The sequence below is a fragment of the Lactuca sativa genome, chromosome 5, assembly GCF_002870075.4.
Source record: "Lactuca sativa cultivar Salinas chromosome 5, Lsat_Salinas_v11, whole genome shotgun sequence".
In the NCBI taxonomy this organism is placed as follows: Eukaryota; Viridiplantae; Streptophyta; class Magnoliopsida; order Asterales; family Asteraceae; genus Lactuca; species Lactuca sativa.
In genome coordinates, this window is record NC_056627.2 from 159,008,302 (window position 1) to 159,022,263 (window position 13,962).

The 13,962-nt window shown below is 34.7% G+C and overlaps 2 protein-coding genes across 2 annotated transcripts; one reads left to right on the plus strand and one right to left on the minus strand.

Annotated features, from left to right (window-relative positions):
- Positions 1 to 534: 534 nt before the first annotated feature.
- On the plus strand, positions 535 to 2,131 carry LOC111908103 (cyclase-like protein 2). The gene is made up of 6 exons (XM_023903948.3): positions 535 to 941; positions 1,092 to 1,136; positions 1,228 to 1,300; positions 1,377 to 1,474; positions 1,609 to 1,679; positions 1,797 to 2,131. The coding sequence occupies exons 1-6, from the start codon at positions 596 to 598 to the stop codon at positions 1,920 to 1,922; spliced, it is 759 nt and encodes a 252-aa protein (XP_023759716.1). The 5' UTR covers positions 535 to 595; the 3' UTR covers positions 1,923 to 2,131.
- LOC111908102 (L-type lectin-domain containing receptor kinase I.9) lies at positions 2,066 to 6,577 on the minus strand. Its single transcript, XM_023903947.3, has 6 exons — positions 5,220 to 6,577; positions 4,931 to 5,040; positions 3,309 to 3,645; positions 3,023 to 3,211; positions 2,783 to 2,883; positions 2,066 to 2,704 (listed from the first exon to the last, which is right to left on the minus strand). The coding sequence occupies exons 1-6, from the start codon at positions 6,267 to 6,269 to the stop codon at positions 2,242 to 2,244; spliced, it is 2,250 nt and encodes a 749-aa protein (XP_023759715.1). The 5' UTR covers positions 6,270 to 6,577; the 3' UTR covers positions 2,066 to 2,241.
- Between the last annotated feature and the right edge of the window lie 7,385 nt (positions 6,578 to 13,962).

Below are 13,962 nucleotides of genomic sequence, written 5' to 3' on the forward strand. Positions count from 1 at the left end.
GAGTGTACCCTTTTTGATTTAAAGCCTTAATGAAACTTGGAGCTTTGTTAAAAATACTATATTTTTAGAGGGACAACAGAAATAATTTCCAGATTCATGACAAAATCTGTTTCATTTCTACATTCAAAAGAGTAATAAGTCTGACGGAAGGAGTCAAAGTTTTGTTGTTTTGGGATAAATAAAGTAAGGGATTTATGTGGTAGGCTTTCAACATCCAAAAAACAACGCTAACTTCAACTCTTTGACTTCTGACCACCAATACTAATTGTCTACATCACTTTGAACATGGATCCTTTGATTTTCTTGAACTTCTTTTCTCTGCATAAATTTCTTGAATTTGAGTAAGAGTTCATACAACGTGGCATAAGGTTAATCAGTCACACGTCATGTGATTTATCCAAACTATTCTTGGATTTTGCCGACTTCTAGTGGGGACAAATTTGATGTGCTCATAAATGACGGAAGCGTGAAAGTGAAAGGTGATACTTTTCAACCATAATCGGCCAATTCAATTCAACGAATGTTATATTATATATAAATATAATTAACCTCTTCCAAAAGACCCTCTCAAGTCTCAAGAGCTTATCAAGAAAAGATGAGCCCGAAGTTGATATTGCTCATGCTTGTTATATCTTATGTGTCATCTTCCACACAAGATGGTGACGAGTTGATTCCTCCAAGAGTGGACGTTTATGAAAGTGGGAAAATTTACGATATTACCCATAGGGTTAGTTCAAGAACACTTTCAGGGATTTATGTTGAAGGAATCGGGGAGTACCTTACACTCTATCTCAGCATGAGAAATGGATCAGATTATAACTTCTCGATCATAAAGTTACCTGCTCATTCTGGAACTCATGTGGATGCACCTGGACATTTTTATGAAAATTATTTTGAAGAAGGGTTTGATGTCGATAGTCTTGACTTAGAAGTACTCAATGGTAGTAAACTAAACTCAAATCCTATTATCTGCTTTTTACTTTTTGTGTATCTGTACTTAATTACCCTTGTCCTTTTACTTTCAGAGTGTATCGTTTTTTTTACTTGTTCATTGAAGAAAATTATATTGTATTCCATTTTTTTCTTCACAGGTCCAGCATTATTAGTTGATGTTCCAAGGGACAAGAACATAACAGGTAACATTCTGAAACATAAGTTTCTTTAAGCAACTTATGTTTTCTAATCTTTCTATGAGCTAATTTTTAATAATTTGTTGACTTTTTTCAGCTGAAGTTATGAAGTCCTTGAACATTCCCAAAGGAGTAAAACGTGTGCTTTTCAGAACATTAAACACCGATAGGTAACACTCTTTCACTTTTCTTTTTCTTTTTTACTTTTTTAAAAATAATATTATCCTTTTGGATGGTGAATTTCAGGCAGTTAATGACACAAAAGAGATTCGACACAAGCTATGTGGGATTCATGGAGGATGGAGCCCAGTGGTTGAAAGACAACACTGACATCAAACTTGTTGGTAAAATACTCTCTCGTCCAGTTTGGATTTTACAAATATACCCCTTATTTGTGAGAACAAGTTTGTATGTCATCTATTGCTTACTAAAAAAAGGTATTGGTATTATTTTTATTTTTATTTTTTTAATTTTGTAGGTATTGATTACTTGTCGGTTGCTGCATATGATGATCTCGTTTCCGCACATCGTGTTTTCTTAAAGAGCAGGGTAAAGACGAATATTCTCCCTCTTGCAAAACATACTTCCAGAAGGGGTTTAATTATTTGTTAAATGTCTAAAATACCCTTTAACAAAATTGAACACTGCTACTTTTTGTGGTTTCAGGAAATCATTCTTGTTGAAGGTTTGAAACTTGACGATGTGGAAACAGGATTATATAATGTCCACTGCTTACCCTTAAGGTTACTAGGAGCAGAAGGATCTCCCATAAGATGCATCCTCATCAAGTAAAGCAAAGCATGTTCATAAATAAACTCTGTTTTCTTTTTCAGCTTCCCTTTGTTTTTTTGACTTTTGTTTGTAAGCTAGCGGTTTATTCTTGCAAAAGTACTAAAACATATAATATGTTTGTGGTTTGATAGAATGATCAGGCTTAGATACATTTGTAAAGAATGTTGGGGAACATTTGAAATACTTAAATAAACAATAGTCATTCTGGATATGAGGAAATTAAGAGAAAAGACCAAATCAACAACGTGTGTTTTAAATTTAGTTACAAGATTATATAACTAAGATCGTGTTGTAGCTGTAGAATTAAAATATTACAAGATTATATAATTGGTCTGTACTCAATGCCTTGCACAATAAGCCCTTTCATTCCAAATGAAGGGGTATCATAAAAGGTCAAATGAAGATCATGGCCAAACTTTTCATCAACAAAACGTTCATAGGCATCACCAAATTGATATTCCAATACTTGTACTTCCATCCAACCATCGTTCCTTTTCTGTGGGAGGCCTTTCAATATTTTGGGTCTACTCAACGGGTTGTGGGTATTTTGATAAGCCTTTGGTTTAATAACCGGTGTTCGGGGACTAAGTAAATATATATACCATGAATAAACGTTTGCATATTTATCACTCCTCACACGCACAGGAGGTTCATGCCAAAAATGGGTTTCTTGTAATTTGTAAACAAGGTAAGCAGCATAGTTTGTTCCAAGTGATTGCATTCTAGGTCTGCAATATATGTGAAAGCTGTCGAAAACTGGATCAAAAGCCACTAGTTTAAATCTGCAAATTAAAAAGACATATATTTATATATAGAAATAGAAGAATAATCTTAATCTGGAGTGCAAAATGGTTTGGAACCTTGATTCGGGTGAAGAAGTCCAGCTCCAACCTTTTTGATCCAAAGCCAGTGTTGCTGATTGCAAAAAGCACTTCTTTCCATTTTTTGCAAGAGAAAACCACTGTGAATTGAATCAATATATGTGTAACTGTGTAAGTACTTGCAAGTAGATGTTGGTTCACAGGTTCAACATTAACAGCTATATTTATGAGAGTAATAGATTGTAGAATTAATGAATCATATATGTCAAATATATATACCAGTTCACCATCATTCATTGGGATGCCCTTGCATAGAATGGAATAGAGCTCGTTTTTTGTTGTACATTGCAAAGCATCTTTTGACCAACAGAATATCTCTACCCAATCATGTGGCAAATTTAGTTCCCAATCTGTGTCTGATTCTAATATGGATACCTTCTCATCCTCCTCTCGCGCTTTATCTTCCACCTATATATAAAAGATACAAGTATTGGAGTTTGAAGCATAGCAAAAAAATTATAAAAAAAAAAAAGATAAATTAAATGACTAAAATCGATTTGCGTACTCTCTCTAGGGGTAGAAACACGATGCTATTTACTGCAATTGAATGTGAGCTTTCAAAAGTAATTTCAAGTTCAATAGTTCTCGTGGTGCTGGTAAACTGATACAATTCCGCTATCAACCACCCATCTCCTACGTCATCTGCCAAATATGAAGTCGAATGCTTTGTCTCCCCAGCCAATATGTACTTGAGGATTACATCACAGTCCGTATATTTTAGTTTGGGGTCCAGAAAGAAGAAAAGGTTTACTGTGTATGTGGCATGTAGTGACAAAAATTGTGCTATGACATGTGTTTTGAATTCCTTATAAAAAAATGGTCGGATGTTACGACTTGAAAGTCTGCACCAAAGATAATACATTCCAAATGAAAATATTCTCCGAAGTTAGTTGAAAATCCTCCCAAGTTACTTGAAAATTTAGAGTATTAATTTATATATATATATATATATATATATATATATATATATATATATATATATATATATATATATATATATATATATATATATATATATATATATATATATATATATATATATATATATATGGAAGAGTTATATGGAAAATGAATGATTATGGCAACACATATTTGAACCAATGAAAACATGACAACACATCACTTCCACAATAACTTCCACAATACATTACTTGTGAAGAAAGAAATAGACACATGTCATTTGATTATTGGTTCCGGTAGATGTTGCTCTAGTTATTTGTTTTCTATAGAACTCATTCCTATATATATATATATATATATATATATATATATATATATATATATATATATATATATATATACATACACACACACTAATTTTAATCATACCTAACCTTGTTTCCACGGTTATAACCTAATATATATATATATATATATATATATATATATATATATATATATATATATATATATATATATATATATATATATATATATATATATAGAAAGAGAGAGAGAGAGAGTAAAGTGAATATATCTAACAACCTTATATAAGCTTAGGTACCTAACCACATCATAGTACGTAATTTTGTATCATGCATATTTGCATTGTAATCGTCCAAAGTTCTTAAAATCAAACCTCGTAACTTGATTGCTTCCAAAATCTTTGGACTTTTACCATTATCTTCCTTCAAATGACGTCTTTCTATCGAAGATCCATTGGTGGACTTCATATACTACCGTTACAAATCAAATGATGTAGGAGAAATATAATGGTGAATGTCTGAAAATCTTGAAACTAAATAAAGTTAAGGGTTGAAGTTTAAGAACTTTAGACGATTTCAATGAAAATATAATGCAAAACAATATAATATAATGTGGTTAGGTACGTAAGCTTATATAAGGTTGTTAGGTATATTCACTTTACCCGTATATATATATATATATATATATATATATATATATATATATATATATATATATATATATATATATATATATATATATATATATATATATATATATATATATATATATATATATATATATATAGTAACTTTGATGTCTTTCCATGAAACAATGGAGTTAATGACATATAGTAGTCTACTCCAGATCTGGACCAATTAAAAGATTATGCTGTTAGTCTATGTTAAGATTCAACACGTGGAGAAAAGTTAAAACCCATACTCGGCATAATCCGTGCAATAGTCAAATGGAGCTTCTGGTTTGCGAATAGCTTCCAAACATTTTCTTGCGAATATCATTTCACAATGTTCTCCATTCTCATTTATAAACCACTGTCCATGCATTAAAAGAAGTCAATTAGTAAGTTGAGGTGATTATGTAAGATAAAGATAAAGATCAGTACGCACATTTATTAGAGAGCCAAGATTTTCTCTAAAATTTAATCTATAATATAATATACTAATTCATATTGATTTCTTATAAAGAATGACATGGCTAGCTAATTAATTACCGTTGTGCCCTTGTCAACTGAGATTCCTTTTAAGAGATGCATCTTTAGCTCCTCAGTAGAGCTGTTGGCAAGAGAAGGCACCGCAGTCTTAATTATCTCTTCATAATCCATTAATGGTTCCACATGGTCACCGATTTCCTGAAACCGGAGTGCAATCTCAAGTTTTTCCACAACGTGAGATATCATTGGCCGTTGTTCACGAGATTTTTGCAAACATCGGTACGCAATGTCTGAAAATGTTTCTAGTGACCTCTGATCCATTTGTTGCTTCAGATCTTCAAAGATAATCTCGTTTAATTTCTTTTGTTTGTAGCTTTTTTTCCACATCCCTACTAAACTCTGAAAACGACCGTTCTTGTATTCGAAGCATAGTCTCCCACACAATACTTCAAACAAGACGACACCAAAAGAGTAAACGTCCGACTCTTTTGTTAGGATGCATGTCTCCATATATACCGGATCTATGTACCCTATGGTACCAACCACATTGGAGATAAGAATTGTGTGTTTCTGATTAGCGGGTCCTAGTTTCGACAGTCCCATGTCAGAAACTTTAGCATTCCAGTTCTCACCTATTAGGATGTTAGAGCTTTTAATATCACGGTGGATAACTCTTTGTTGTGACTCCTTGGGATCATGAAGATAGCACAGTCCAGTTGCAGCCCCAAGGCATATCTTCAGACGTTGCCTCCACGTGAGAGTTGTGGCACTCAGATGGCGATCGAGGCTTCCACGAGATGCACGATCGTACACAAGAATTTTCTGTCCATCCTCGTTGCAAAATCCCAACAGAGAGATGAGATTTTCATGTGTGTAACTGGAAAGTATTAGTATCTCTTTCCAGAACTCTGGGTCTCCTTGCCCGTAGTTACGATCTAGACGCTTAAAAGCAACCATCTCTTCCCCATAAGAGTCGGACAATACTCCTTCATACACGTTACCGAATCCACCTTTTCCGATTAGTTTGCTGTTATCAAAGTTGCTTGTTGCCGATTTTATGGCTTCCAGATGGATTTTAAGGTGTTGAAACTCCTTGAGAATGGCATCCATAATTTGTTGATCGATCAACAGGTAATCAATGTTTTTTAAGGGTGTGGTGTGAAAATGTTATTTGTTGATCAATAGGTAATTTTGAAGTTGCGAAGGAAGGGGATGGGGTACTGTTAAATAACATGGAAAACGAACAGCCATGTCTAGGAAAGCCAGGGCAGGACATGTTCCTAGTGAGTTCCCGCCCACTTCCTTTTCCTTTTTCTTTCTTTCATTCATATTAACTTTTAAAATTAAATTGTCACATACAAATTTTCCCATATATGTATACTATACGCTTTCTATAAGGAAATTAAAGTCGGTATCATTTTGACCAAATGGTATAAATGGGTTCCCATCGTTCACATACACCATCTTATTAGGTCGCTTTTTCCCGTTTTCAGTTAAATCGTTTAGTTAACATCTTTAAACCAATTGCATAACCAAACTAAATAAGGTTCAGTTTAATCGGATTCGATTTATGCAGCAGTTACGGTTTATTTGGTTCGGTTTAAAATAATCCGAACAAAATTCCGCATGAAAAAATAAATATAAAATTAAAATTTTAAGCTCAACACAATAATCTTGAACGGTCTAAATTAAATTAAACTCGTTCTAAACTACCCTCATAAAATTTATTATTACATCCGTCCCAAAATTATAGTCAATCTTTTCTTTTTGGTTTGTCCAAAAATAATAGTTCACTTCTAAAAATAAATTACATTTTTACCAAAATACCCCTTATTATTACTTAACCAAATAAGTATTTAATGGATCATTCAATGCAAAGTAAGAACAAAACTGTCATTTTATTATATAAAGTTAGTGGTAATTAATGTTTTTCTTAATCTGTGTGTTTTTTGTCTGTGGACAATAATATTGGGACGGAGGGAGTATTATTTTTTCGAAAAACTGGATTTTATATTAGAAAAGTTGTCAAAAAACTAACAAACAATTACAATGGACTGTAGCTAAAACTGGGTTTAAAAGCACATAGCTTTTCTATTCAACGAAACAAACCAATTATAAAAATGAACAATTAATCTATCCGTCAAAACATTTCTTTTGACAGAGTGATCACTAAAAATAATTTCACTCCTAAATTTCCAAAGAAAACACCACATCATCAATGATTATCGATTCAAGCGCTATGCATTTAAGGCCATACATATAAATCAAGTCAATCCACAATATAACATTCTAGATATCCACAAAATTCAGGATGATCAAATCACACAACCAACCAAGGAAACTCTTAAAGACTTGAATCAAGATGTTTCAGATTTTATACAAAATCTCCTACAACGTGTTTTTTGTTTGGCGTTTTGCCATAACTAATATAAACTTGGAAGATCGGTGTAACGCACTGTTTCGGATTGTTCTATGATTCAGGATTGTGCTTCGCAAGTCAGCTATATGTAGGTTTTGTGTCTTTTAAGGAAGTATGGTTTGGAATTTATTGAAAGATGTTATTGTTGGTAAGAGGATCAAGGCCTATGAATCGTGTATTTGGAACTAAGGCTGGACTGGGGAAAGTTATGTGTTAGGCCGCTTGTGAGGGTTAAGATTTTAAGTTGGACATGAGGAGATCCAAATGTATCGATATAGAAGTGTAGAGCTCTTCAAGACCTTTCCGTGGATATAAAAAACACTGAATTCAGAGTTGAAACGAAGAAGTTATGACTATTCGAAGTTGGAAAGGATTTGGGGGAAAACTGAGCGTGAGCAGCTGGAGCTCATGACGTGAGAAACGATTAAAAGAAAATGCTAATTTAAACTGTGCTCACGATGTGAGCATTAGGAGCTCACGACATGAGAACTGTACAGCCTAAGCCCAAGAGTTTTAGGGTTTTCAACATATATATAAGTGTTAGTTTTGTGTTTTTAGGGCATTTTATGAGCCCTTGTCATATCTAGATCATTTTGAGAGAAACCCTAGCCCCCCTTTCACCATTTTGAGCCTCCCCTCCCCTCATCCATCCATTTATGAAGATTTTGAAGAAGTAGAAGAAGTTCTTGGTGCTTAGATCCAGCAAGCAAGTTCCTACACCAACTTAAAGTCATACCTTGGACCATGGTAAGTCCTCAAGTTCCAACATTTATGTGTTATTCTTCTAGATCTAGACTTTCATGCCTTTTTCTTCATGTTGGAGGTGGTTTGAGTGGTTGGATTCCATAAAGTTGCCAACTTTATCAATCCATTAGGTCCCTTTGAGGTTTGGTGTGCTAGATCTATGGTTTGGTTGACTTTTGGTCCCGTGAATGGGATTTGGATATCATTTTCACCATTTTCACATAATCATGTTCAAGACATGCATTGTACATGCATGTCCTTAAAGCAAAGATTTTTATGTTGCTTTTGATGTATGAAATCCCTCTGGAAAGTTGCAATGGATGACTTAATGGATTAAGGACTTAAGACATTAGGATTTAGCATTAGACGTGGCTCACGACGTGACACAAGGAGTGTCACGACGTAAGAGTGGTTTTTACACGATTGTTTCGACTGACAAAGCTCACGAAGTGACCAAGGAAGGTTCACGTCGTAAGGTCTGTTGAGTGGGTCATCCGGGATCGAGTTGACTGAGTTGAAGTGAGTTGAGTTGGAATTTGGCCGAGTGCGTCTAAGGAATGGTCACGGCGTGAGTGTCAACTGATGGAAATATTAAATGTTGACTTTGATTTTAACCGTAGACTTTGAGTGTTGACTTTTGGTTAAATTGCTAGTTTTAGATGGTGGACTAAGGGTTTACCTTATATGGTTTGTTATGTGACATCCCCAGATTCATGGTCATTTTAAAATTTTTATTTATGCATATTTGAAAATCAGAGTATCATTTTTAAAGAATAATATTATGGAATTTGTTCCTAGAAAAACATGATAAATATATTATCAAAGCATTTCCGAATAAATGTATTTTGTTTATATTAAAACTTTGGGATGTCATCGTCAATACAGAAACATAAGCATAAACATACCATATATTCATTTACACTAATGATCTACATCTCCTTTAATCTCGCAGTGTAATGTAGCTTCATATCGACACCTATGATACAAATAAACTGAGTGGGTCAGGTTGCGAAACCTGGTGAGTACATAGGGTTTTCAACCCACAATAATATAGTTAATTTGTTTCTTCACATAATTCATGTCAAATAATTAACCCGATTACCCATCCCATTTTCTTCATTTAATATTCCCTAAAGATATATCCTAGAGGGTCATCTCCTACATCGTATTTACCTCTCATTTCCTTACATCGCATTTCCTTATATGTTTGTTCCTAAGGACTTTTCCTAAGGATCATCACATAGATAGCACTGATTCGGGGATTACTCCCTAATACGTGTCTAGTAAGGGTTAGAGTATCATTGCATGAATACGTAGTTACAACATCGACTGAACTCATAATTCATAGTCAGGGTTAGAGTATCAACGCATGAATACATAGTTACAACATCGCCTGAACTCGTAATTCATCACTTACATGTTATGAGCCTGTTGTTGTTTCCACATGACTGTCTAGAAATAGTCTATGATCGTCATCTATATTCTGGTAGATGGCTACATTACCACATCACCATATCGCAGGTCAAGGTTATGGCATCTCGTCTCATATCACATCACCTATTTATCATCATGCATCTCTCATCATCTGTCGCTACCCAATATATATTTATAAGTATAAAAATACATATACAGTTTAAATCGCGTAAACATGTATAAATAGTTCATCTAGCATAGATATTAGGAACATAGATAGTATGCACACATAGCACTTAATTTATATTAAATACTTCATATCTACGTGTAATATGAAAGTAACTATGTACTCACTTGTTAAAGTGATGATTCCAAACTCGGGCAACGCTTCGCTTCTAACAATTCTAGTTTCCTTCGACAAAACCTAGTATCATTACCGCTAGATTTTAGTCTAATATTTATTGTGACTAATTATTAGCTCTACGAGCTATATTGTTTTATAAGTGTTAAACAATAATTTTCAACCACTATGTATAGTCAGGGGCCAAACATGAAACACAGGAGGGAAAGACCATTTTGGCATATAGCACTTCTAAAATCCAACAACCCTATGCGGCCCTTCAAACTAGATTCCCCATACTGCGAGTAGTTAAAAGATATTATAATTGTTGGGTTTTGAGCACTATAACACTCCTATGGTGCACATGCAACCCTAAATGCTTTGGATCTATGTTTTCTCTATTATACATGCATATTTTTCAATTTTTCCAAAACATTGTCCTAACTAGCATACATATTGCCAATGGTTCACAAACACCAATATGCAAGAGGATGATTTAAGAGAATAATCTATTTATCTCAAAGAGAAGAGGCAACCGATTTTGGTCTATGGAGGGTTCTATTTATAGTGTGGGACATGCTAGGGTTACACTTGGTAAACCCTAATAACCCATGACTTTCCACATTCTCATGCTCCATGGTTTTAACCTCCATGGACTATCCATGGATTAGTTTAGCCAACAATCATGGGTCATTAGCCCAAACTTCAAGAATGATTGGTTTACATAATCAATCCTCATATATTTAATTACTCTCTTTTGACGACAAAATTGATAAATTAATACTTGATCAATACTAATTAAATAATTCTGTATTAATATATTATACTTGTAATATATTAATAAACCATAAATAACCTTATTCTCAAAATTCATCCTATCAAATTGCACTGGTGAAGGCAACCCAAAACGACCTTGCTACAATCGGTTCAAGTACATACCAGTTATAGTTATGGGCTTAGACAGCAAATCCAACAGTCTCCTACTTGGGTAAGTCTAATAACTATTACTGCTTACGCACTTTAGGATCTGACTTAGCAATCGTAAGCTTTCAAAAGTCGTTGTCGAACTCTGACCTAGTCGGTGACGCGTCCTTTAGATAAGTGATCATATACTCCTCTGTTCTCAAGATATCTATGTGGACAAACACATGGAACATAGTTATACTTATTGTCCTGCAATTTGTTTCCTGATTTCCGATTCGTCTTACATAGAACATAACTAAACACATCAATTTACTTCTGACTGGGCCAAACACATAAGTAAAAACAGAATCATCGAGGGCCTAAGATATCTCTTTTAATCCTCTTAGGATAAAAGGAACAGATAAACTTCGAAATTATATGCTTGTACTAACTACTCATCAAATCATGCACAAAGACACGTTTTATAACATCAAGTTATCGATGCATTTTCATGCCATCAATGCACAACTAACTTGTAGTCAACAACTCATATATCTTGGTTTGAAGATTATATGATATTATCGTCTCACAATTACTCGTGATAAATTCCATGGAGTAATTCAAGTGAGCGCGGGTTGAATCCAATACTAAAATCTTATTTCAGGAGTACTCATGAATCGTTTTGCAAAATTGTTGCTATGTCTAACTCCTTAGACAAATCTACAAGCCAACTCATGACAGTCTTCTTTCATACCTACTTCCAAAGTATAATCGATTATGGATAGTTTGAATAATAATAATAATAATCATAATTTTTTTATTCTGGAAGTCAAAACATTCAAAGTGAAACAATAGTAAATAGTTGACACAAGACAGTAACTTTACTTATAAATAAACCCCCTTTAATTCATCATCAAATGTCAATTACAATTTAGCTATTACAAGTTTCGATTTATCTAATTACTAAAACTAATATCGTCCTTTAGCCCAATGCTCCTCGCATGCTGCAAGTGCTTAACCCTAGTTAGTCCTTTTGTAAGAGGATCTGTTGGCTTGTCCTCTAACGATATCCTCTTTACCATGAGGTGCCCTTCTTCTACCTGATGTCTTATGAAGTGGTATTTTCTGTTGATATGCCTGGATCTACCATGATCTCTTGATTCCTTGGTTAAGGCAACTGCACCTTCATTATCATAGAAAATCTCCATAGGCTCGTTTATGTATGGAATATCTCCAAGATATTCGATGAAGTTTTTCAACCATATCGCTTCCTTCGATGCTTCGCTTGCTGCTATGTACTCTGATTCGCACGTTGAATCAGCTATAGTCTCATGCTTGGAACTTTTCCATGTTACTGCTCCTCTATTTAGGGTAAACACCCAGCCTAACTAAGAGGAGAAATTATCTCTATATCAAGCTTACACACTCTATTAGGGTACTTTGTATGGACAAAACCCTCTGGCTGACTCATGTTTTCCATTAAGGAAAGCGATTTTGACATCCATTTTCCATATTTCATAGTCATGAAATGCAACAATGGCCAACAAAACCCTTATAGATTTGATCTTCGCTACTGGTGAGAAGGTATCATCATAGTCAACTCCCGGAGTTTGAGTAAAGCCCTTTGCAACCAGTCGCGCCTTATATGTGTGTATATTCCCATCCATGTCGGTCTTCTTCTTGAAGATCCATTTGCACCCGACTGTGTTTCGACCTGGTACATTGTCAACCAAGTTCCAAACTTGATGTCATACATGGACTGAATCTCGTTGTCCATAGCCTCTTTCCATTTTGCAGACTTGGGGCCTGCCATGGCTTCCTTGTAGTTGTTAGGTTCATCCAAATTTACCAGTGTGCTATCAATGATAAATGTATCACCTTTAATAGTAATATAGAAACCATAACACTCAGGGTATTTCTAACTCTACTTGAACACCTCAGAGGTAAGGACTTGTCAATTGGATCAACTGGAGTTTCCTCCTTAGGTTGATTGCTAGTGTTTGAGGTTCCTTCACCGCTTGACCCTTGAAGCTCTTCAAAGTCAATTTGCCTGCCACTGTTTCCTTGGCCTATGATTTCTCTCTTGCAAAAGACTCCTCTCCTCGCAACGAAGACAACATTGTCACTCGGTCTATAGAAGAGATATCCAAAGGATTTATGTGGGTAGCCGATGAAAATACATCGCTCACTCTGAGGTTGGAGCTTGTCGTGAGTTTCTTTTCTCTCAAAAGCCTCTCAACCCTAAACTTTGATGTGATCTAATGTGGGAACTTTCCCTGTCCACATCTAATAAGGTGTTTTGGAAACCTTTTTGGTAGGTTCTAGATTAAGGATATGAGCGTTAGTCTCTAAGGCATACCCCCAGAATGAGATAGGTAATGAAGCTCGAATCATCATGGAACGAACCATGTCTAGCAACATTCTATTGCGCCTCTCAGCCACACCATTAAGCTGTGGTGTCCTAGGTAGCGTCAATTGTGAAACAATTCCACATTTCTTAAGATAGTCAAGGAACTCGATACTAAGATACTCTCCTCTACAATCGGATCGTAACATCTTTATCTTCCTGCCCAATTGATTCTCCACTTCTTGCGTAAACTCTTTGAACTTTTTGAAGGTTTCTGACTTATGCTTGATTAAGTAAATATACCCATATCTACTATAATCATTAGTAAAAGTCACAAAGAAGCGGTTAGCATCCCTTGTAGCGGTTCTGAATGGTCCACACACATCAGTGTGTATGAGATCCAACAGACCTACACCCCTTTCACAAGTACCAGTGAAGGGTGACTTGGTCATCTTTTCAAGTAAACAAGATTCGCAAGTGTCATCCGAATTTAAGTCGAATGACTCCAAAACTCCATCCTTTTGGAGTTGGGCTTTGCGCTTCTTGTTGACATGTCCAAGAAGAAAATGCCACAAGCATGCTTTATCCAATTCATTGGAAGAATCAATATTCAATCCATTATTTCCTAAGTTATCTA